This window comes from Tigriopus californicus, chromosome 3, assembly GCF_007210705.1.
Source record: "Tigriopus californicus strain San Diego chromosome 3, Tcal_SD_v2.1, whole genome shotgun sequence".
Taxonomy (NCBI): domain Eukaryota; kingdom Metazoa; phylum Arthropoda; class Copepoda; order Harpacticoida; family Harpacticidae; genus Tigriopus; species Tigriopus californicus.
This window is the reverse complement of record NC_081442.1, coordinates 3931664-3957534: the sequence shown is the minus strand read 5'-3', so window position 1 is coordinate 3957534 and position 25871 is coordinate 3931664. Positions and strand designations below refer to the sequence as shown.

At 42.0% G+C, this 25871-nt stretch overlaps 1 protein-coding gene across 2 annotated transcripts; it reads left to right on the top strand.

The window, feature by feature from the left end:
- Nucleotides 1–6717: 6717 nt before the first annotated feature.
- LOC131877603 (LIM and calponin homology domains-containing protein 1-like) lies at nucleotides 6718–24526 on the top strand. Of its 2 annotated transcripts, XM_059223318.1 has the most exons (11): nucleotides 6718–7156; nucleotides 15425–15619; nucleotides 18338–18463; nucleotides 18685–18884; nucleotides 19632–20211; nucleotides 21993–22419; nucleotides 22492–22834; nucleotides 23071–23613; nucleotides 23675–23787; nucleotides 23864–24028; nucleotides 24113–24526. In XM_059223318.1, the coding sequence occupies exons 2-11, from the start codon at nucleotides 15476–15478 to the stop codon at nucleotides 24133–24135; spliced, it is 2664 nt and encodes an 887-aa protein (XP_059079301.1). In that variant the 5' UTR covers nucleotides 6718–7156; nucleotides 15425–15475; the 3' UTR covers nucleotides 24136–24526. The 2 variants fall into 2 exon arrangements, with proteins under 2 accessions (XP_059079301.1, XP_059079302.1); XM_059223319.1 differs by lacking the exons at nucleotides 6718–7156; nucleotides 15425–15619 and adding an exon at nucleotides 16611–16766.
- Nucleotides 24527–25871: the final 1345 nt, after the last annotated feature.

Below are 25871 nucleotides of genomic sequence, written 5' to 3'. Positions count from 1 at the left end.
TTCATGGACTGTCCAGGGATTACCTTGCACTCGTCAGAGTGAAGGAAAGACTTACGGCCAGAGGTTGTGGCCGAGAATGGAATGTAGGATTAACATAACAAAGCCCTAGGCCTATTTTAGCACACCTCCATGCCTCCTTTCCGGCGTGTGCGCTTTGAGCAGCCACCAATGAGCGATCCAGACCGGACTACGACCTGATCAGGGCGAACATACTCCAGCCATTTGCTCCACACACACCTTCCCCATGCCTGATGGATACACTGATGCTGTATGATCATTCTAATATACAGAAGAGCTCCATGATGTGAAAGAGTGGACATGCGTGTGCAAAAATCACTTCCCCCACCTTCTCCAGCCATCTCGAGCTCCCTCGTTAGTCCGTCCGCCTCCATTTTAGAGAACTACATGGAGAAAAGAGCACACATTTTTTTTCAATAGTAAAAGATTATATTCGTCCGAGACTGATTGAACTGGAATTTTTGTTTAATCATGAAAAAATTCCTACACAAAGATCATCGAATGGTCAGATAAAGGGATGGTATGTCCTTATGTAGATCTCTAGTCTGCCCCGTCGATCCCAGTTGTTGGAGCACGATTGGAGCGTTCAGAAAGAGAGATGGACGCTACCACACATATGGGTCGAATAGTGACAGACTTGATGGTCGGAGGATTCGAAATTCTGATCTTGGACACATGAATGTCGAGGAGACAATTGATGAATGAGCGAAAGGCGAGGATACTGGGTATGAACCTGGACGACGATTTTCCCTCTTTCTCTGAATCTTGGAAGGACGTGGAAATACAAGGGATTGCCAAGAGTGGGAATGTCGTGAGAGAAGCCGACCAGTGCCTGGCTAAGAGACCTGGAAGAGAATGCTTGCTTGGCCCTTCTTCAATGTTCTCTCGTTTGTTCCTGACATCACCCATCACGCTAATCATGTCTGTAGCAAATCAGGAAAAGTCGCTTAAAGCATGAACGGAGATCTCACCTGGGGTGAACATAGAACATTCAGCATCGGACACTTCCTTTGAAGAACATGAACAGTTTGATACGTTTTAGATATACTTCTAAAAATTCATACAACCTCACAAAATCTTGGTAAAGTGAGATGACCAAATATGTATCTGTCATGTTAAGCTCTTCTCATATGCAATAGGCCCAAGTTTTTATGGCATAGACGTAATGGCTACAAGAGAATCCCTGGATCCTGGATCCACCGAATACGAAGGAGGAGAGAAGAAGCAGCAGCAAAGGAATGTGCGATCGTTCAAGAATTGAGAGTCAACGTCGTCTGTCCAGGAATGGAATGCGAAACAAGGCATACCGGTCCATTACGCATCGAGCTCGAATAATTGGTGTCGAATCGGGATAAGAATGTGAAAAAGGGCTGGAGGAAAAAACTCTAAAGAACCTTGGAAGAGATTGACACATCTCAATGTGGGTCTTTGAAATTAATAATGTGTCAAATATTCATCAGATCAGGGGCGGGTCCCTGGAAACCGGTCCAAGGAGCGAGTAATGATCAAGAGGCATGATAGGTGTATTAAAAACTGGGGCTCTCACAATCGTTGGCATGTCCAAAAGATACTCCGAACCATTTGCGCCCCTCCTTTTTTGGATTGAGAATTACGCGACTAATGAGTTTTAAGCTATTGTTGAAAAATTATTGAAAAGTATGAAATTATCATCCCATGTTGTTCAAGTGTTCATATCTCACATAGAATGAAGAGCGATCAGTTATCAAATAACACTGTTTGCAATCTTAAGTTGATGCGTTTTAGTCTTAAAAAGCACATATTTCGCGAGAAATCTACGGCCTCTTCGTCACAAATTCTTTTCCTTTCATGCTTGTTGGAACTTTATTTGGGTCAAAATAAATTGCAGGTTGATCAAAAGAATCGAAGATCATCATCATCCACAACGGCCATAAAAGAATTTTTCAGTGGCACAAAAACTTTAGGAACAAACCAAGGACAAAAAGTTGTATCTTGACAAAGCCCTTTCTACTGTGCTACACATGAATATCTGCAATAAAGGAATATGTGCAGCAAGTGATACATGACTAATTTTGAGACAGTTTTCAATCTAAAAATCGACATTTGCTAGTTATAAACTTTACATCATTTAAGCAAGATGGCAAATAAATAGATAAATAAATGAAAAACTATTTTTGTCTGAGCAATCATGGTTTTCTCTCATTGATGAATATGACTTGGTTTCCTACTATGTATTTGACCCATATTTTTCGTTTATCATTGGAATTGAAAGGTCAAATTCTAAACAGAGGTTAGCAAGTAGTAGCTTTATTGTGTTCCTAGCTTGGCTCCCTATTTAATGAATGTATGTCAAGCCCCCTTTAAAACATGTATGATTACATAATGCCTACATTTATGAATTGATTGGTCTTGTTTCATAGCTATAGCCGTGCGTAATGGTGACTACATGTGCTGGATTATGTTTTTGGATACTTTTGTACGTTATTGCTTCCACGTTATAGTTTCTTCAATTTTCTCTTTTGATCAGGGCCATATTTGTTATTTCCAAAGCCAAATTCTAAACCTTTAAGTTATTCAGTGGTAGTTGTGAATAACCAGAATTGAAAACAATGCTTTTATATTAGTCATTTTATCTACTTTGAAAGTAATGAAATTTATTCGGCCTACCATTGAAACCGCAGACCTCCAGTCATGTCATTTACGCAAAAGCGACCGTAACTTGAAATGAGTCATTTCATTCGTTGAAACGCAGAAAGTGGCAATCGAATACCGTGTCATAATGATCGAACAAATGGCGTGTCATTTGACGTTAAAGATGTTGTAAATTCCAGGTTGATTGCCCTGGTCGCGAGACAATTATTCCAGAACAAACATGAGTGAAAAAGGCTCATTTCAAATAGCTTCAGTTATCTGTTCCGAAGACGACCTCTGACATTGTTATTTTGTGGTCCGGAAATTCTTTCCTCGATTGTGTTTTACCATAATTACAGTGATGGTTTTGCAAAACTCTTTCCAGGAATAGGATTGAGCCAGAGGTCAAATATGTCTTTTGCTCAACGCTCATGTTTCGTACATGTGTGAAATAAGGAATCGTCCGACCGATTCTCAGATGTCTTCCAAATTAGTCAGTAATCAATTTTGGAGGTTGTCAAAAATTTCCCAATCTCAGGCCTTGAGATTGGTGGGTCGATTATCGGTTAGTTTCGATAGGTTTGAGTGCCATGCCAATCGGGAATGCTTCTTTCCACCTAAAGAAGAGAACCTCTCGTCGTGAACATCCATCGTAATGTTGATGTTATTTACTTCGATTCCATCTGCGGGAACTCAAACTCCTTCGGACAGGTCCTCCAATCAGGGAAGCAGAATCTCAAACCTGATTTTTGGAATGGCATCATTTTTAACTGGCTCAATCTCACCCCGTTCCAAATTTGTGCCATTGTCTTGGGGAGCCAGGGCGAGTAATCGGATTGGTCTTATTATTGGAGGGCCTCTTCAAGGAGAAGGAGATGACGAGGAAGGAGGGAACCTTGAGAGATGACATGGAAGCATCAAATCCAACTCGAGGTGTAAACCTGAGAACTGACTCCGTTTGGGGTGTCTTCCTCTTCATTCATTGGCTTTGGGTGTCAAGAATTTCAACTTTTCTCAGATGAGGTGTGAGGTATTCCACCAAATCATCTTGACAGCCCATCGCCAAAGATAAATATTGAACCCAAACGGACTGAACCAAGCTCTCAGAAGGTAGAAAAATAGTAAGGCGGACAACCCAACAACTGGAGTGCCCTCTGGGACAACCGTTGCTTTAACTATTACATTTTCTCCGAGAATTGAATCTATCTTTCGATTATTCAAAAATTATCAATAATTGATGGAGCTTTATGGCACAAAAATTTCCGGGGATGACAATCCAATTGTGGTGTAGTCCATAACAGCCAATCCTACATGATGGAAAGGTTTTCTGGCTACACCTATGGTGTATTAGTGGTATTTCAGATATGAGATATGTATGCAGTATCCAACTCCGAAGAAAGTGAAAAATTGCCCCTTTAGTCACGGTAACTTATCGCGGAAACCAAACCCATGTTAAACGAACGGTAATGCGAGCTCTTCTGATCATCAAATAAATCTGAATCAACCAGAAAAGTACATTTGAAAAGCTGTACACTTGCCGTAACAATTACAGTGCCTTAATTTAGCTTCAATATAGAGAACCTATTCACTAGCTAACCTGTTTCCTCTATTATTTCAGAAATGTTGCGACCTAAGAATAATGTTCCGAAAATGATAAGAAGGTTTAGTGTTTAGAATTTTACAAGTTCCGTTAAATTTTTGATTGCCAATTGAGAGACGGAGATCTCTAAAACAATCTACATCCGATAATTTTTACGACCCGCGTCCTTAACTTCCTAATTCATTACAAAAAAAATGTAACCGCAAATGTTCGATGGGAGTTAGATAAATTGCTTGAAGTCAAGGACAGCTTCTCCAAATCGGGCTCTGGATCTCTTTGTGGAGTTGTTGTTTTTTGCCAAAAGTGTGTTTGTAGGGCAAATTACCGGGAGAAGTTTTCGTTCCTGCCATTTACTTTCGTCTTGATAGATTTGGGCCAGGAAACAAATAAACACATCAAGGTGGGCAAAAATGACGGCTCAAAAGAGGACACGTCATGAATTATGCCTCCCGAAAACATTCCATTTATTCATCGTCACGATGCATTTGGTTAGTACTATTCAATCGCATTTTTGTTCAAGTCGTTTGAACAACACTGTATCATATGTTTCACAAGAAGAGTTGAACCTGAAAGATATTTGTTTTTCTATCACAGCGGGTCATTGTGACGCCGGATATTTTCCGACGAGGATAATTAGGGAACATCATTTTTGGTAGCTTCTAGTCCTCGAGGCAATGTTTTTAATGACCAGGCCAGCTTTGAAAGAGTGAGAGCGACTGAGAACACCAAATTAAAGCAAGTGCTGAAAATTCTTCAGTTTCCCGAAAATTGATACACCAACCTCAATTACTCGAGATAGGTACAGCATTATTTTGAGATTGAGGAACCGCTTGATCATTGAGCCCTCTGGTTGGTTGTACTGTTGTTGGTCTGGTTGAACCATCGCCCTGTGGGGCTTCCAATGATTGTGCGGAAGATGAGAAGCAAGACGGGGATGATGATGATGATGTGACCAGAAATATGTTCAACTTTCCATTTTCTTTATCACATTCCATTGAGGGACGAAATTCTTGCCCAGTGCCCAACTACCAACCAACCGAGCAAACTAAATGGCCCAGGGTTCTATCCAATCGAGGCACTTTATGTTAGAAAGAAAATTAACAAGTAGACCTCACACGTCTAAAATATCTCAAGATTAGGTTCTAAGAGGACTAACTTTCAACTGACCAAATAAAAAAAAATGTTTAAAAACATTTACAAATTGCACATTTAATGGTAATTTTAGGTCCTCATCAAACACCTTTTTCTAATCGACTTACTTCAATACTTAATGATATTCAGTTCTCTAAACTAAAGGCGATATAATTTTCGTTTAGAATAGGTGTGCAACTGAGAAAAGAGACCGATATTAAGCGCTTTACATAGGGATGAAACGTCACTTCGATTTCAAGAGTTGCTGTTGCTGTTGAAGTTATTGTTGTGCCTGGATTGAAGGAGGGGAAACTCCTATGATTTGTGCTTTGGAGAGTGTGTGAATGTGTGGCGTGCCTTCCCGCAACTTGGAAAGGTGGACGAATGCTTGGATGGATCAACCATCAACCTTGTAGCTGTGGTCGCTTTTTGCGTACATTTCCTTCGTCTTTCGGCCGGTTTAATGCCTTGTCGTTTGGTTTTGTCCTGTGGTACTCCTTTGGGTCACTGACTTTCCGCATTAGTTTTTTTTGTGGTCTGAATGGCTTCGATTTCTAAAGGCACTTGAACCGTATTTCATTGTTATGGATGAGGTCTCGCTTGTAGACATTGGTTTGACCCAAAATTCAAACCACTCAGAGCATATTAAAGGAATGGATCAAACTGATTAAGTTGAAAAATAAATCCACCCGCAAAGGCATGGCATTTGAGTACAGGCGTGCATCCATTGAAGTCTGTCTAACTTACCTGTGTAGCAATGGTTGTCCACTTTCGCAGTGCAACCGCGAGGCAGAGCCAAATTGACTTGTATAATGCGAAATTAGGACCCTAAAGTGTGATTCAAGAACAGTACTTATGCCAATCCGTCCAAGTGCAAGTTTATTCAAAGTTAAATACACCAGAAAAAGTCCACCTATTGTTCCAAGCTGAGTGTCCAACTATCGATCTGGCTTCAAGTCCAACAAACTTCTGTCCCTTAAACGGTTTTAAACCCATTTTCCCTTGGAGGCCATATTCAAGCAAGATGAATTACCTATGCTCCCGTGTGTACCTCACCAATCTACTTGCATGATGAGATCTGTTGATCAGATCTAAGGTACTGGTTCGCTCAGCTCGGCAGGTCTGCCGCTCCCGCCTTCCTTTGTACAAAGCGCGCACTCGCTTCCACCCAAATCCGGTCTGAGTGAGGTGAGTAAGTGAGCAAGTGAGGTTCGGGCGTGAGCAGACAAGTTCTTTTTGAAGGGCTCAAGGCGGGTTTGCGAGAAAAAGGAGCCGAAATCCGGTCATGGACGGCGGGCCAAAGAACGAGGGAGAATCACCTACTGACTGTGGGAGAAGGAGCACTAGTTGTCGTTGTAGTTGTTCAGCTAGAGAGTGTGCGACTGGGGGATGCCAGAGTAGTTTCTGGAGTAGTCAGTAGAGGAAAACAACGACTCCAGGCGAGGCCAAAATGCACCACTGAAGAGGCTATTCTGATTCACAGTGTTTGGAGTTGATCTTGATCAGTAGTGGAAGGCTTCCGAATTTGATTAGAGTTGTATTGGTCCGGAAGTGATGGTTATTGGGTGAGATACCAGAATGGGCTTCCCAATGAAGTGATTGTGACACAGCTTCGTCTAGTTGGGTCTGGCGCGTTTGGTGGGCTCTTGTTTATCTTGGCTTGATTTACCTTATCTGGCCCTATTTCATCCGAAGTGAAAAAGAAGCGCACTTTGGCCAGAGTCCATCTAGTGTGTTTACTTGTCAAAATTCGAATGTGAGCCGAGTGAAGAGGCTAGAAAACGACTGCTTCCTCAGGTAAGATCAATGGTGCTTGGGTTTTTTTCAACCCATCTGGCCTTGATTCGTTTCAATCTGACGGAGTATGGGCAAGGGATGATGCAAGTCATATATCTTGGCACGCTGACCTCCTGCTGGAGTTGAGCATGTGTCTTTTCTTTAAGTTTCTATTTGGGAAGTCTTGAATCCGTTTCTAATGACAGACAAGGAGGCTTCTTCTTGTAACGCTGATATCCCCGGGTAACTCTCTGAAAGGCATCATATGGTGGGTATCCTGGATGAGGCCACTTTCGCTTAATCTCTTTCGAATCAAATACATGAAAAGCATGAGAGAGTAAGGTACTCCTGAGTTTCCACCATTGTCTGGATCTTTATTATGGAAACGCAGGAAAAGACGAAGACTGTAAGGAACGATGTCTGATTAGAACGGAAATAAGCGTACATTTATAATCTTGGATACAAACTTCTCGCGTAGTGTGGGGAAAGTGAATGTGTGCAATCTGTCAGAAAAGATCAGGAAGTGGCCCTTGCCTTGAAAATATCTCAATTTAGCAATGGTTGCCATTCTCCGTACTGACAATGCAATTGGTGAAGTTGCCGCATAAAGTCAACCGAAGACCTCTTTTTATTCCATCAAACGATTTTCGGAAACGCAAGCAACGAATAAATGAATACATTTGTGGTTTTGGACAAATGCAGCCATAAAAGAGCCGTAACGCAAACGAAATGGTTTGTTGGCTTTCCTAACATGCCACGAGGTTCTCTTATATGAATCGAATTGTCCAAGCTTGTCAACTATCGTGCCCGTGGACAGTTTTACCGTTGGCCAGGATGACGATTTGATATTGGTCAATCATTGCCAATAGCATTCAATGAAATTCAGAACACTCTTTTATGCCACGACCTTGCCTGATTTGTTTCGCAAATCTCCTCCTTTGTCATTTTATGACCAATCTGTCAAACAATGAATTCGATGTCGTCACCCAAAAAAAGTCATTCTCGGCTGATCCTTAGCAAGCTCCCGGCACATTTAATCTCCCGCAATTTCCTCGAGACGACTCCTGTCGCACGTGACTAAGGGAGTCAAAATTATCAACCTCAATTGCAGTGTGTTTGTATATTTGATATCCTCCCACTAAACAGATGGTTGGACATCGGATCACTTGGCGGAGACTGAGCGGAAATAACATTCAGTCATTCTAATTTTCATTCAGATGTGAAAAATATCCTTGTTCTGAAGAGCAAGAAAGGGGAGGAGGCAAACGAGGGATCTAGCCTCAGTCCAAACCGTGACCTCTTTGTGCAGTTGGAGCAACACGGATAGACAGTAATTTCTGGGTGAGTTTCCCCGCCCCAACATGAGATTAGATATCAATGAGAACTACCTCGTGGCCCAACCCGACCATAGTGTGAGTGCACATCATGAATGTGAAGAGCTTTCCGCTCGTTATGTCCCTGCCAAAAAATGGAGACGATGACGATGAAGCGAGAGAGGGATGAGGGAGGGCAAATCCCCCCTGCATCCCTGTTCCACTTATTCGCCCTTAGTTTTCGGCCCTTATGCTCATCTTGAATGGACATTGTAAGACTTCAGTAAAGCCATGCACTCTCAAAGTACATTCCTTAATGAATAGCCAGTCACAACCTCAATAATTGTATATTAACTTCAAGGCAATCAAACAATCCCGTTCAAGGCCTGGCAACGTGTCAGAACAAAGGTTTTTTTTCTGAGCTATGAGCAATTCTTGGCCAATTGAAATGTCTGTGGAGACGAGACATTGTGAAATACCCTGTAAGCAAGGGAGCAGGTGCATTTCTCGGAACTGTGGTTGAAAAAAACGAGCAAAAACATGCTGAGGGAGTGTGACAGAGAGACCTAATTTTGTGCTGTTGGCAAATTTCACTGGATGCTTTCTGATCTCTCTCAGTCATGCTTGACAGAATCTCTTTGAGTTCACTCTGCCCCGTGTCAATAACGAGAGGATGATTTATGGTCTCTCTCCTTTAGCCAACTGACCCTATTTCTCGTCTTGGCCCAAGGGGTTTAAAACCTCTGAAGGTTGTCCAAAAGCCTTCGTAAGCGAAGCAGGCGTTTCTCATGATGAACGAGACCACGACCATTCCGAAGAGAATGATTATCTCGTGCTTCGGCATCTTACCAGGGAATGAGATTTATGGGCCAAGGTATATGAAACAGATATCCCATACCATTTATGGCAACATGGAAATGGAGGGCCCCTTTCTTTGACACTTTTTGTTGTTGTTTTTTTGCTCTGGCGCTGCTGCTATTATTAGAGTTTACAAATGCGCAGAATTTGCAAGGTCAATTGAAGAGAGAGATTAGGTTTCAAGCACTTCTCAGCATTCTTTAGCTGGGAGAAACTTACGCTCTGCCAATTTACAGTTGATTTTCGAGAATCAGTGAAGAACGGGATCGGACGACAACTTAAAGGTGACGATGAATCATTGTGTTGGGTTGCTTTGTGTGGAGAAACTTCCCTAGAAATTGATTCCGTGCTCTCCTGTTCATTTCACCTTCATAGTCTTTGTTTCAAGACAGTTTCCAGGTCTTGCTCTTTTTCAATGGATTTCGAGATCGCAAACACGTCTCTTGGTATTTGACTTCACACATCAGCTTTGAAGCCTTACAAATCCAACCAATTTCACGACAATTTGCTCTTATCTCCTTTCTTCACCGTATCCCGAACCACACACACGCACAAGAGTGTTTCATAAGTGTTTTCCTATCAGATGTAGGAATCTTCAAAAGGCTGTTTTTCGAAGCTGCTTTAAATCTTCTTGGGATTGGCATCCAGTTCAATATGAATGTGTGTCACCAAAGCTGTCGTTCCTCTGTCATCACAAGAAATCCGGCTTATGGACGAACTCAAAACTTTCACTTAAGGGGCTCTTGAGTCGAGAATTTATGCCTGGTTCGAACACGCCAACTCACCCATAAATGAACCCTGACATGTATAATAGTAGACAAGCGATTAACACCTACTGAAAAAGTCAGCTTAAGGCCAAACGGTTTTTTCCAGTCACCTTACCTAAACCTCTTGAAGAAGGATTATGTTGATCCGAGCAAGGCAATGTCAAACCTGCCCACAATGATTTTGATGACTAACAGATCAAACAAAGGAAATTAAGACAATTGAGCTTGACAATCGTTGAAGCAATGCAATCATCAACCTTGGCCTTCTCGTCAAAAGCAAAGATTTCTTATCAAACCCCTGTGATGATTCTCTGACTCGAGTCACCTGTCATCCGTACAACAATTTCCATTCGAAAATCGAAGAATAATTGGCACTGTGCATTTTCTGGATTCGTCCTTTGAATGCCGAGACCCAAATTAAACTTTCATTTGAAGACAATGCATGACAAGTTTTTGCTCGGAATTCGAAAGATGCATTGGTAAGCGAAACACCAGGAAATCATAAGAGTTGTATCAAGCATGAAGCATCAGCGGCAACAACAAGTGACTGGCTATGATTTGGCCCTATGGGGCTTCTCATCTTTGATGAAATTTGATTTTGCTAAGCCATGAGCGAGGAAACATATATTTATGAATATTGACGTCGGTGGGTTGGGAGAGCGGGGGAGAAAACTTCAAAGCATGACGATACACATTATACATTCAATAAGGTGTTGCGAACCCATCTAAGCTCTCCGTTTTGGCCCAAGTAATGTTGAAGTCATATGCATGGGATCATAACCAATTTGTTTCTGTTTTATGAGACTTTGTTTTATCGGCGTATCCGAAGACATTTCAATTTGGTTTCTAAATCTTGTTCACTTAGCTATTGGAAATCGATTTTTCTTTTTCAATCTAGCTTAGTGCTCTCCATCAATCATGAATGGTTCCTGACATAGTTACATAACAACCAATCGATGATTTTGGCAAATAGTTACACGCGCACATTCCATTTCACGCCTACGCCATTACTAGAAATCTATTGGCCAAGATCGAGAGCCACCAGGAGCCCGCCCTCTTGTCTTGAAAATGATGACAAAGATGGCAACGATAATTGTGCGTGACTCTCAAAGAACACACTTGAGACTAAATTGACGTCACAGTTGGCGGTGGGAAGCTATTGTAGCTACAAGGGACAAGCTTCCTTCACCAAGTTGAAAACACAAGAGAGAACAACAAGGCCTAGTTTTTTTCGGAAAACCAAGAGAGAGAGCGTGATGAAACGTAACTAGTTCACTTGATCCGAGATTCTCTCTTAAACCCGTATCTCTTAGGAAAAAGTAATATCAGGTCTTTAAAACATGTTTGGGTGTGTCTTTGAACGACCACATAAATGAGTACGTTTTAATGAGGAGGACTATTTTGCCATGTTGATGTCCCAGCTCCATGTGTACGGACGTAAGTACGAGACATGATTTCTGTTTCTACGGGTACACGTCCACCCCACGTGAAATTTGAGATGCTGGTCTGAAATAACTTTAGCAATTAATTACTAGTCATGACTTCAGGTGGGAGGAGAAGAAGAAAATAAGACCGATTACCAACGCTTTGTGGAGTGGGCCGACCTCTCAGGGGTTTCCAGAACCTCTAAATACCGATCGGATACAGAACGGAGTCAGAGTTGGAATACTTATGAATTTATATATCTTCCAACCGAAACCGTGCCAATTTCGGGCATTGTTTAAAGTGCATATGTTTGAAGTTTTTTTGCATGATTGGAAGACTTGGCTTGATCTGTTGTAAAATGCGATAAAATGTTTGGAATGTCCAATTTCGGCACTTCGCGGCATTCTGGCAAGTTTTGGAGTGAACTTGAAAGAGCAAGTAAGAAGTCGATAGTAGAGGAAGTAGTATATGCTTTGAATCTGCATTAGAAGGAAATGTTTTGGCAAGGAATCCCAAGATTGCTCTTTTCGCTTCATTGTTTCGTTCTTTCCTGGTTCACAAGTTAAATTGGAAACTTTTGACAAATGTCAAGATTTGGAGGGAAAACTCTTTGATACTTTGCAATCAATGTGTTGTCAAAAGAAATTCGCTTTGCCAAAAAAGCCATGCCACGTTCAGATTTGATATCGTAGTCTGTCGCAAAATAAGGATTATGGGTGTGTCTCCAAAATGCCTTTGCTAGCTGTCCATGGACAAGCATGAACGCACGAATTTTGAGTTGGTCACGGATACTTACTATCAAGTGATGGAGCGGTAGATTTCAGGGAACCCAGGCCTAGATACCAGGCCTAAAAGAGTGGCAAGCAATTGCCAGAATTGTTAATGTCGATCGCTAAAAGTGGCCGATACGAGAATACAGTAGGCTGTCAAGGTCGAAAGGATTCATGGCATCGTGAATACCACACGCACTAAAAGACTCATTGTTAGGCTCTGGAGCACCAATATGATTCAACCCTTGACTGTGTTTACTACTACCGTGTCTCCGCTTGAACAGGGTGGCTAGTAAACAAAGCGAAACTGAAAGGCAAGAGACGCCTGGGTTTCAAGACCGTAATCACTGCCAACCTAACTCCATTTGTATCGGGCAATTAAGGAATTGCCCAATCAAGAGTGAGGGCAATAAATGAGAAGTGAATACGAATAACTGAATAGGTCTCAGGGCTGATTGTGTTGACTTTGACTTGGCTTCCAATTTTCATGCGCCAAGCGAACATGTAACCTAAAGAAGAAATACCAAAGAGAAATGAGTAACATTTTTACTGGTTCACTTTTCTGAATGAAGTAGTGGATTGCATGTGCGTGCGGTGATAAAAAAAGAGTAGGATTAGTGGTTGAGAGCAAATAATCCTTTGCAGATCATTGGCGGATAGAAATCGGAATTGCTCCTCTAAAATGTAAGGTGTGGCAATTCATCTGATTTGCACATCATCCCATAGATGAAATGGATTGCCTTGAACAGTTTGGGAACAGCGTTTTGGCTTTAGACCATTAAGATTTACCGACTATGAAACAAATTCCATCTCTACATGGCGAGTCATGCGCGACATTTTAAGTCGGAAATGGTTAGTTCAAAGATAGGATGGTTAGTCATGATTGTTTTATTGGCGGGGAACTTGTATTCATGATCAAATAAGGGCTTGATTGATGTCCTTTCAAACCATCATTTCATGTTTCATTACATCATTAGCGTTTTGAGTCCCGTTTCCAAGTTTTGTACCTTTTGATGCTCATGCCGCGTACAATTAAGACCTTTAGAATGAAAATACTTGCAAGCGTAGATATCATGGTTGGAATAAAAAAACTTGCCGAGCATCCCTCGTTGCACTTGGTACTTTGAAAAAAGTCATCTGGCCTTGTCTCCAAGTCAGATCCGGTCTGTATCCATCGACGCTTGATTTCGTATATAGGGCAAAAAATTGTCTTCAAGTTTTTGAAACCAATTTAGTTTCTCATTGGTTGTTCCTCACAGATAGTTCCTGCCAATTTTTCAGCCGAAAGCGAAGATGGATGATGATATAATGGTCGCTGACTGAGGTTCACATTCAGCGGTAGGAATTGTCATTGCTGGAATTTAAGTTTTTGCATTCAAGGCCTTCTTTCCCAAAATATCTGTTCCCTTTCGCCCATTGCCATTGAACAGTTGGAAAGTGGGATTCGTTCAAGAAGAAGTGTCTTCTTTTATCATCAAATTGAATAGAGCAATGAAATCTAAATTGGATGTTCGTGGCACAAAGAGGGGTTGCTTCAGCGTAGGTCCTTCAATCCGCTTTGATCAGATTTCCGATTTCACCCGGCCTCCAACCCCCTTGTTCTAAGTGAACCTTTAATGGTCGGTTTCAAGAACAGCGGCTAGAGCGGAAGAGCAATCTGTAGATCATCAATTCTCAATTCTGAAAGAAGCTATCGCGTTTCAGGGTTCCTGAAAAACTATTCCAAGATCTCACGCCAATATCCGTTCGACTACCTTAACTCATTTCTCATATCTCGAAGATAATGGCTGGCTGTGAGATCTGCAATTCATTATACTGTCCATAAGGCAGAGCTGTGGCGCTAAAGCACTTCCTCAGAAAAGGGCTCGGGTTGGGACGAAACGGGTTGCATCGGTTGCACAGTGCCATCGTTTTCAAGGGCTTGAGCGAGCGGAAATCTGGCAGGCCTAGGTGGATGGGGCGAAAAGTCAACTTGGGTTGAAAGAAGCCCCTGCCTTGCGTCATGACCTTTACCATGGACCTCTTGATTCTTTGAGCGAGGAAGCCAGCCACCAAAATGGTGGCAATCAGGAGTACTTCTACTATTCTCAAACACCCGGTGGTTTCTTTACATTCGCTCTCTTCATGGATCGGCTCAAGGTTCGACGGCAGACATCTTTGTCAATGTACGTTGTTAGAAAGATCAACGGATCTTTATTGAACATTTCTTGACATTGCCTCAAAACTAGAACTTGAAAGGGAATTCAAGAGCGTGCTGGAATCCAAATTTACTTTTTTGACCAACAACTTGGCCAAACCAGTTCTACCGAGGTTTTTTTTTTACACCTGTTCATGCCCTGAATTTCTTACAGAAGGCTGATGTCTTCAATGAGTGACAGTCAATGAAAGTAAGTGTTAGTGTGCTATGCACACAACTAGACCTTCAATTTCATCCTCGCACGGAACGGTTAGTATTCAGTTTGATGTGATGGTCCCACATGAAGGACCTCCAATCTCCCCTCAATGGTAGACTCCTGCTTAAGAGGCTCTGACCTTGATATTTAAGTAGATAAAAGGATCCAAATAAATGTTGACATATTTTGAATGGATTAAAAACTCAGTTTTACAAGTGATAAGGTGGCATGGATTTGGAACAAGCTTCTTGCTTTACGATGAAATGTTCAATCAAATATTGTTCACAATTATATCGGTGTAAAGTTGGGAACAAAAAAGGATAACGTTTTGTAGGGACATTTCAGAAAGAGAAAACCTCTACACCTGATATCGACAAGTTTGAGCATACGATAAAATGCCTTCTAATCGTGTCGATAATTAGGATCCAGCCTATTCTTGGTCTCAGTTTTTCCTTGAATTATTTATCCTTAGACACCCCAAAAAACGAGTAAATATTCAGCAAAAGTAATGGTATAACCATGCTTGGGGCCTGCTTTGGAGCAAACGTTATTGCTCAAGAGGGCTCACTTTTCGTTGTAAAATACCAATGCTACTGTATGCATAATATTATACCTAACCTTGAAGTACCGTAGATTACAAATCACAACCATCGTTAGAACCGAGTTCAATTTGAAGCAGTTCAAATGAAATGCTTCATGACTGTCATCACCCACTCAACAATGTGTTCACGGAATCTGATGAAGGGATTTTCATTTCTTGTAGATGTACCAATAACCATCGGGTGAAGAGTGTGCTCTGAACTGTACCTCAAGAATGCCCAGTGTGACCACAATCGATCAAGAGAGGATGGATACAAGCACAGAAGATCAGAACTATTTCTCCAATGAGAGCCTAGAGGACCGTAACTCAACCACATCCTCGACCGAGAGCTCCAATATCTCGGTTGAGAGGCGAAAGGTATGCGAAACAATGGGAAATTAGTGCATGATTGTGTCATTACAAGAAAGACAAGGACATACGGTAATTGTCGGACAGGCATGTTCATTATCAGACATCTTGAACAAAGCAAATTAATCATCTTTTCTGTATTTTCATATTTTTTTGGTCAGGTATTCATACGAAAGATTAAATCTATTTGTTCGATAGATATGGCAAAAGATTGTAGTGATCCCCAATAAATTGATTACGTATGTGGTTGCTTTGAATTTTTGCATGTTGATCCGAGAAGTCTCATTGTTGCAATTTTTGGCATCCTAGGATAGGATTGCAGAAAAATGTGATGCAGCTTTAGGTAGTTTAAATATGTAGTTGAGAGTAGAAATCATATTTTCTCCTTTTTTAGTAATTTATTGTTTCAAAATAGAGATCCAAACCCGCGCTGCTATACGTAAGTCACTAATTTGAGACTTTTAGGAACCAATTTAGGGTTTCTGGTTTATGCTTCGCTGAAAGTCAATAGATTGATGAATTTTGCCTCCTGCGTCGAGTTCTCCTGAAAAAAAAATCATTTTTGATGCGTTTGTTGTATGTTCTTTTCAACTCAGTTTATATTCGCTCTGTCGAACATTGTCTTTCAATTTCCTAAAACAATGTATCTGTTAATACGAAAAAAAAATTGAGAATCTTCTCCACCTTTCAACCAACGTCTCGGGTAAGTTGAACTTATCTTTATCGGATTTACAAAAGATAAACGAATCATTGAATTATGTTTTCATATCAATGTATTAAAATTTTAGTCGAATCTCTAGGTCTAAGTTTAAAAGATTCTACAGAAATATGTGGCTCCTCAGAAACCTCCATCTTGTCTAATGAGTGCCTACTACTCTTATTGAGCTAGAGCCAAAATCCCTCTTGTTGAGTGTGAGGTAATCTTATCAAGGAGAGCAAGGTAAACATGGCCGTGTCATTATCTGGTTCAAGGGCCTAATCTTTGAACGACAATATCACATTTCTCAGTCAAACAATAACAAACTCAGCAGACTTGCTCCTCAGCAAATTCGGTGTTTGTTGTCAAATCAGCAAATTGGGAGAGAACAAAACCCGAATTTTTGTAGTTTAGTGTCGATCTCCAAGTGCTCGCTCGGACCATCACTTCGTAGCGAAGGTAAGAAGGATTAACTTTGAAGCAAATGCACTAGGCCACCTCATGTTCCAGTTAAGCCATTAATGGCGTATTGGATATTAATCTCTCAGCTGTCCCCGATTGGTTTCGTGCAACTTTACTTTCCATTAACTGCACCCAAGCATGCATGTCATTCAAAGGCAATAAAAACTTTGACCATTCGTCCAATTTAAAAGTTAGGCACTTCGATCCAATAATTCCAGAAGGTCAATTGGAACCCACGTGCAAATTAAGACGAGAACTGGAATGTTTACAAGCTAGTCTTCCTACAATCAATCGAAACGAGTTGAGGGTGATTTCTCGGGATTTATTGATACGAAACCAGACCTGAAGAACAAAGAGGGAAGGCCTCAATTAAATTAAGGGAGAAAGTTTCCCCCGGCGAGTACAGGGAAATAATTAAAGATTTCCCTGATGTGTCGGAGAAAAGCGAGATGCCTCGAAAATAAATGCGGTTGGCTACATTCAAGCTTCTTGGTGCACAGTTGACTTCAAGTGTTCCGCCCACTGAATAAATGAGTGAAAGAATGAAATTTTTATTTTCCCTCTGATTTTACCTTTAAAAGGAACCTAATACGAATGTAGGGCTAAGGCCTGATTCATTGGGAGTTGAACACTGAAAAGGCATGTACAGAAAATGGTCGTGAACGTGGCAAGTCTTCGATACACGACTCTTCATTTTTGCCTTATCATCCAATTATTGTGCACACGAAGACAGTCCACAACACTGAATAATGTTGTTTTTTGCAATTATAACCTAAAATTGCAAACAACTTCGGCTCCTTAATGGGATAAACAACTCATTGGGCTCGGTAACCATGTTTGAGTAATCATTTTTCGATGACAGATTTCAAATGATTTTGAACAGTGTTTGCAGGTCTTATTGCACGATATAGAGGAGGTAGACCGTTATAAAGGCACCATTGAGTGTCCAATTGGATTGTCAAAAGAAACTCTCCTTGAGGTGATCGTCAAAAGATGTTTCGATTCTTCTCCAACTGCAGAAGGAGATTGAAAAATAAAAATCCTCCACTCCACTTGGAAATACATGGAAATGAATTCTTTCCGCTTAAACATGAAGGGCAATACTCGTTGTAATTCTCCTCGATGGTCATGAATGATAAATGATGATTTCTCCGTGTGGAGTTGCGAAACGGTCCTCTCTCTCTTTCTCTCTCAGAAACACGATTTCTGAGGTATGACTTTGATAGAAGGAAGGGCCTAGAGACGATGAGTTAGTGGGCTTGCATGTACGCACTCACCCAAAAATTATACAGATGGTGCCGCCTGCGATAGGATTAGCTCCTAATGATGATTTTTTTCCCTCGAGCTCACCGGCTCAAAAACAATCTTGAACAGGTTTCGTGGGATAACTCCAAGTCCGTTTCCCAATGATGTCCAATAGTCATCTTGTAATTTTATTCATAGTTTCTCGGTCAGACTCAGGCATAAAAATCATTGAACTTCTTCATTTTGTTCTATCTGATGCGGATAACACTAAAATGAGTCAGTTATGGCAGATTTTAATGTTTCTCTCTCATATACTCTTGCAGGATCATGAATTCATTCCAACTCGCATGAAAACAATCAACGCTTCTAAACCAGCAGCCAACCCTGCCCAGTTCACAAAAGTTCCTTCCAATCCTCTGCTAATATCTGCTCAGAAACAAATGCTCCAGGTAAATGTCAATACCCAACCAAATAACTCTCTCAATCGATATATGTACCATGCCATTGGCACGACTTCTGACGAAGAACTGAACTGTTTGTTCAACGTTTGTCCATCAAGTCGACGGCGGAATTTACTCAATCGGAAAGGAAGTGGATGATTATTAAATGCTATGGTGCAATTATATCACTCGGCCCTCTTACATAACCAATTTTTATTACCTCCATTCAGGTTGAAGAAATCAAAAAGGCCAAGGAGTTGGCCCATCAAGCCCGGGGAGGGGGTGCCAAGGGCGATGAAACCCCTGAATGGCAGTCCAACCTCACTTCTTGGAAGAGTCGACGAAGGAAGCAATCGGAAGAGACGCTGATGCGAGTGGCGGAAATCAAGGTCTTGTCTGAGGGTGACTCGGATGGGCAATCCAGAAAAGTGTAAGTGCAGTTGGTGCCATTGCTCAATACATGCAATTTCACGGACATCTTGTTCCCAGCAAATCAATTTCGATTGCATAATGCAAATGTGAGCTCATCAAGAATAATTTGCTTGACCTACTCAGGGCGTATTGCATCGTGGTTGAAGTTTTTGAATAGCCAGGCATTTCGTAACTCATTTTCTGACCTTTTGACCACACGGAGCGTCATGGGTACATGAACGACGTCATTCCGATATTCTAATAATGCAACAAGCCAGCCAGTCTCCTGTCTATCCTCTGCTGGTTCGTTTTGACCGCCTATGAGGATTGCTGGATTTGGAGTTGACCCACATTTTGAAAGAGGCCAGGAACTGGGAGGGGAAGATGCATGATAGGAGCGGAGCGTCCCGTCATTTCGGGTCAATTTTGCAGCGAAACAAAGGAAGATTTCAATCTTGCAATTGGGTTGGATGATTGTCTCCTCGCATGAGTTTTTCACTCGTCCAAGCTCCAGAAGCGAGATCTCTTTTTCTTCACTTTATGTGAATTTAAAGTCCTCACTTCTTACATGGGGCAAACATATCATGATGCCCGTTAGGATTAGTACATATGATGATGAGTAATCGTTCACCCAAAGATAAGGTTGAAATACGCGGTGATAAAGAACACATTCAAACACAGGCGTTATCAAACATTGATAGTAAACTGCCCCAACTTCTCATGGAAATCGAGCTCACATAGTCTTTTTAACTTGAACATTTTTCAGGAGCCTCTCCAAGAAGTTAAGCGGCCTCCTTCACACGGATGAGGATGATTGGTCGGACCTAGGCTTGGCCAAACCCAGTGCAGGTGATTCATATAGTCACGACAAACGTCGATCCTTCTCCAAGTCCCCGGTCAGTCCTGTGCCCGAATCTGACGAGGATCATCCCGCCCATTTCTCGGGCTCCCACAACAGTGACTACGAACGGGACGACGGTGACGACGAGGTAGAGGACGATGACGGAGAACCCCAGTCTTTGGAACGTTGGAAGAGCTCCACATCCCTCAGTGGAAACCAAAAGCCTCGCGAACCCGCTCGTAAGAAGTCCTCTGAACTTTCGGAGACCATGCGGAGCAAATTGGAGGCCTTTGAGCGGGCCCAAAAAGAGGAGGAGGAGTATCGGCGGCAAATCGAAGAGAAGCGGAAACTCGAGCTTGAGAATGAACACGTGGGACATTTCCGAGAGAAGCTGAAGAACTTTCAGAAGATCTCCTCTCAGTCAGACTTAAAGAACAAGGATGGGTTGAAAACGGGCGAGAAGAAGCAGCCTCCTCCACCTCTCAGCTACAGCAAACTCATTGAGGTAGGCGAACTTAGCAACCCAATCAACTTCCTGGGTCAAAAATAGACGGAAAGGGCGGGAAGGGTGTTAGGGTTGTTGTGAAGAGCCCATTGAAGAAGACTTTTTGTTTCACACCTATTCTCAAATGATGCTTCAAACCGCACTTGTGTTATCAATAACTTTCGGAGCTCATTGACCTCTCACCCATGCAATGCAATTTTTCACCACCACCACTATTAAAATGTGAACCATGGTAGAAAGCGATTAGTTAGTTGATGTTGAGATGGCGTTGGGAATGAGGCAATTTTCGCTCAGATTGAGTTTTTCCTGTGTTCTTTCTCCCATGAAGGCCCTAAATGGCCAGCAATCAAGGGTCTGATGGAACCTTCCAGCCAATCTCACTTGCTTCATCGTTTTTCCTAGTATGAGCACGTAGTTTTCGAAGACAATGTTCCCAATCCAAATTGTGCCTAAACGTAGCTGAACTGTATGGAGGCTGATTTGTGGTAAGCACACCCCAAAAGTAGGCAAGAATTTTATCACCCTCCAATCGTTGAACAGGTGCACCAACTTCAGTTCGAATGCGTCCAAATTTCGCTTTTGCACACGCTGACTTTTTGTCTTTAGGGCGGGAGGATTTTCACCGAAGCTCAAAGCTCTTAGCGGGAATTGGGTGGGCTTGAAATTGAGCTTTGTTCTTCTTCGTCTTCGGTCTAGGGTACACATACCCGATTAGAATTCCGTCTGTCATATTTTCACCTTATGCGTCTAGACCTTTGAACGATTTTGGTTGGGGCATGACTATGATTTGCTATTCTTTGGTAGGCCACAGAGTTATTAACGGTCTGAAAACGACGGTGATCCAAATATTGATGTTCAGAAGTGTCTTTTGTTCCTCAGCAAACTTTCTTGTAGGGAAGCTTCGAATGGAAAGGATTTAATGATCCTCACAAAATTAAGCCCCCCCCCTCTCATCACTAATAGAAGATTGGGGGTTAGTTTTGCACACGAAGAGTCAAAGGAGAGCGAGAGCAGGGCTTACAGTGGGAATAGTTTCCAAGAAAGTGAGCGCTAATGACAAAAGTATAATGGTTACCAAATGAGGTTTCCCGCTTGTCACTTGACAATTGGCACGTTTCAGAGTCATGCAAAGGGACGGACGCATCAATTCCCCACTTCTTTCAATCCTTTCGTCGGAACTTGAAATTTGAAGTAGGCAGGCATGAACAAACAATTTTGAAATGAGGGGATACTTAGGTAAATATTGCAGATGGTCGGTCGATTTTTTGACGCCTTTCTTTGACGGTTGAGCGATTTGAAGAGGGAAAGTCCGATTAAGCAATACGTCGACATCTCGCAAGCGACCGAAGAAGAGTCGAATGGAGGAAGTTCCTTTGCATCTTCACTACATTATGTTGTCAGACTAATCCACATTATTATCGTGATTGTGATTGTCATGGAAATAGACGTCACACCAGTTGACTCCTCTTTCCCAACTTGAATGAGATCTCGCACTACTTTGATATTCCTAATACTGGCGATGTGTAGCGAACGTGCGAGAGAGAGATTTTTGGAGCTTAAATAGCGCGGTTTTTGTTTAACCAGGGACCTGATGTTTGAATGAGGCTCTTTTTGATAAAGGATTGGACACGAGTGAAAGTGATCTAGAAGTCACTTGGATCCTCATTTTGGAGGCATCATTCTCCCTGATGTGCCTCTCATTTAATGATCATTTATAGCATCTCTCACGTCCATGAAAGTACGTGTTTTCTCTCAAATAGGATCCTCTTGTCTTCTTCCAGCCTCAACATTATGCCAGCAGTTCGTCAATGAAGCTTGAACAAGATCCCAACGACGATGACATGGAAGACTTTGACTTCAACAAGGACCTGGACGATGCTCTGGAGGAGAGCTACAAATCTGTTTTGGGCGACAGTAATCCTTCCGCGACCCGAAAGACCACGTTAGAGCGGGATGCGGCTGAGGCCAAATTAATATTCAAGGACAACGATTTTCTGCCCTCAGAGGTGACTCCACCCAATGAAAAACCACCTCCACCTCCTCCAGTGATGCCACAACCTCCTGTGGGCGTTGTCAGCCAAGGTGATAAGACCAACAGCAAGAGCAACGATGAAGAGATTGACAAACAAGAGCGAGAGATCATTGCCAGTCTGCAGAAGGAGGAGAAGGAGCACAAGCGATACATGGAATCCGTGCAGTCCATGAAATGTACGTAACACCCATCCTTGGTCAGTTGGTCAACCTCGGGCGGATCCATTAATGTGTTCCTCTCCTTTTTAGCCATGAGTGTGACTCAAACGATGAGTACCACCCGAACCACGGCGACTAGTCGGTTCCACGAGCAGCATGAATCCGCCCAGAAGCAGGTTATGGTCACCCCCGTTGTGCCCATGCCCGGGGGTTCTGGTTCCAGTACCTCGTCCAGTTTCACCTCCCCAGTCAAGCCTAAGAGTAATAACAATGACAGCAACAATACCCTCTTAGAACAAAGACCACCGACACTGAAGCAACATCCAGGCTTTGCACCCCAGCAAAGCCTTCCGATGAAGTCAGTTTCGGCCGGAAATCTGCCCGCTTTGCCCAAAAAAAAGGAGATCCCCCTGTCTCCCAACGGTCAAACCAGGTAATTTTTTGAGTCCCATGAGAATTATCTACTTCATAGCTTTCATAGTACTTCATCACTAATTTCATAGTCTGAGGCTGATTTAGTGACGTCATCAATGTTAGGAGATTTTTATCTTTTAATTTTAAGAAGTGGCCAAATAGAAAGTTAGCCATAAAATGGTGGCAACAACAAATCAATTATATCGTACTACCGAAGTGTTGGTTTTATTTTTATTTTTAAAACATTCATTCTAGAACCTACAACCAGCATTGGTTGGTGCAAGAGGCTGAGCAGAGGCGATTGGCCGATTCAAGACAGAATCATTCTCCGGCCACGGTTTCTCGTCAGCCCATCTCATCGGCCACGCCCTCCCCTTCTAATTCCTCTTTGTCTGGTCACTCCCCTCCTGTCTACGAGAACACGGCTTATAACCAGAAGACTCTACCACAGCCACAACAACAGCAGCAGTTTCAATTGCTGGCAACTGACCCACAACAGAATCGACGCCACAGTCAACAAGACCATCATACACAGCAACATCATCATCATCAACAACAACAACAGCTACAGCAACAACAACAACAACAGCAACAACAACAGCAGCGTCAGCAACCGATTTATAACAATGTGGATAATTCATGGAAGAGCCAAACAATTGCCCCTCCCAGCTCCACCACTACCGCCACCAAGAAGCCGGGCTTGAAAAGCAACCCAGCGAACTACAACGAAAGTTTGTACGCCAATTTGGGCCAAAATGGACCTTCTCCTGCCATGCATAGCACTCATTACCCACAGAGGTGTGTACTAGTAGAGGACCAACCGAGGAACCTGTAATTAGATAGTGTTCATGTTTTGCAGAGAAATTACTCGAATCCCTGGGCCGCAAGTCCCGCCCCGAAACTCTGAACCTCAAAACAGCCTTTTGAGCGTGAGCGGGAAAAAGAAATGCTCCCATTGCAAGGAGGAACTGGGTACATTAATATTTTTGGACCAATAATGTCTTCCAGCCATAGGGATACTAACTGAAACCCGTTTGATATGTTGTAGGTCGAGGAGCGGCCATGATTATTGAAAGTCTGCGTTTGTTCTATCACCTCCGATGCTTTCAATGTTGCGTGTGCCAGGTTCAGTTGGGTAATGGCACGGCAGGCACTGATGTCAGGGTCCGGAACAATAAGCTCCACTGTCAAAACTGCTATTCGAACGATGAAGGTAAATCGCAAAGAGGGTTCACACTCCACACTGCTTAAGAAGGTCAAAATAGTCCTGAACTTAATGATTGATTTGCCATTTCAGGATTGAAGTTCAGCAAAGTCTGAGGAGACGATGGACCCGTAATAAAATACCGTGATGACCGTATCGCTTCCAATTTCCCTGTGTATTTAATTTTTACACATCGGTGATGAGCCTTTTGTACATTCTTACAGCGAATAATTGAAGAAGCTTAATTCCTGTTAATTGGTATGGTTTTCACCGTATAGGATGCGCAATTTTTACCTATTGACTGGCGTGATTGTAAAGTTTTCTCGACTTCATAATAGCTCCCTCCCATTTTTCACTTTGGTAAATACTTCAAACCCTTCACACCCCAAGCGCTCTACGTATACTGATCATTTAACACTCGGCTAAAGATTATTATCAATGTATTCATGTCCATTTCATCGCGTATTCCGCCATTTTGATAGAAATATATCTATATCTATACCAAAAGGATCTATCATGAAGCGGAGTTGACTTAAGAGGTGGTGTCCACACTTGCAAGCTGATGAAGTGATGATAAGTGCTAATTGGAAGCACCCAAAATACACCATGGCGTGGCCGGTGAGTCATTGGACGATAAAGTCTCTCAGGTTACACATATGTGTTAATTTGTCCTTTGGAACCACATTTTTGAACATGTATTTGTTGAGTTGCTCATCCTTGCCACACTTTATTCTAAAGAAAAAGTCATGCGCTGATTTTTAATCATCCGAAATGGAGTCATCAAGCCACCGTGTCTCTTCATTAAGGAGCTATGCTTAAATCTTAAATCGTCTCAAGTACTACATTAAAAGGGCCAAGAGCACTAAAGGCTAAATGGTTCAGAAGAAACGAGCCAATTGGCAAGATTTTGGATATGCAACCATGTAGAACACCGAAATAAGTCTTGAGCCTAGTTTTTTTTAAAGGCTAGGAATGAATCTTAGATCGAGGAAACATCCAACTTATGTAGTATAGGGCAAGTCAAGCCAAGAAAATTCGAGGAATATTTGGGCCAGCATCCTGATTTTGGACATTTTAGGGAGGGAGAATTAAGACAAAAATCACAGTCAACTCGCACCATCCGCCCATTGAATTTTAAATAATCGAGTGATTTTGTGTGAGCTGTTAGAAAACCCAACAAAATGAACATGACTGGTGTTTATCGGTGAACGCACTATCAAATTAGCTCAATACCACAATGCTATTTGCATAGACAAGCATGTGAAATAAAATAAATGTCAAAATTCATTGCATGCCCACCGCGGTTTGGCTAGGAATGTTGTCTTTGATTTGACTCCTTGGATCAACGTCAGTTATTCATGAACGCGTTCACTTGACAAGCCCTATATAGTACGACCTTTTCGCGATCTAATGTTCACTCCTTCGCTTTAGAAAAGTGGGCTATTGGCCCCAAACATTGCCAAGGCCAACAAAATGAAAATCCATCGATGAATTTATTACCCAAGAACTACCGTTATACCATGGATAGCTTCAAACGACTGGCCTTAATAGTACTATTGGTCATGTGAAGAAAAAAAGGGCCGATGGTGAATAATCAAATTTAGCGCTCTGATTTTGGGATCTGCTGTTAATTTCTGGTTGGGAAGAATGGAAAAACGTCAAAATATTTCAAGTTTGTTCAACTATCCTGGCTTAACTTCTGAATATTATTCGCACAAACAAAATAACTTTTTTGAAACAAACACCGAGTTTTAACAATGCATATTGCAAACTGGGGTCAATATTATATCCGTTTTTGGTCCACTAAGTCGTGGCAGTTGTGGGATTCAGTGATGATTTTTGATTTTTCACA

What these genes read in the sequence shown, in the direction of transcription:
- LOC131877603 (XM_059223318.1), top strand. Translation starts at nt 15,476, where the DNA reads ATGCCCAGTGTGACCACAATCGATCAAGAGAGGATGGATACAAGCACA. An exon ending in TCTCGGTTGAGAGGCGAAAG is followed by an intron (nt 15,620 to 18,337) that starts GTATGCGAAACA and finishes ATACTCTTGCAG; the next exon opens with GATCATGAATTCATTCCAAC. An exon ending in AGCACTCATTACCCACAGAG is followed by an intron (nt 23,614 to 23,674) that starts GTGTGTACTAGT and finishes CATGTTTTGCAG; the next exon opens with AGAAATTACTCGAATCCCTG.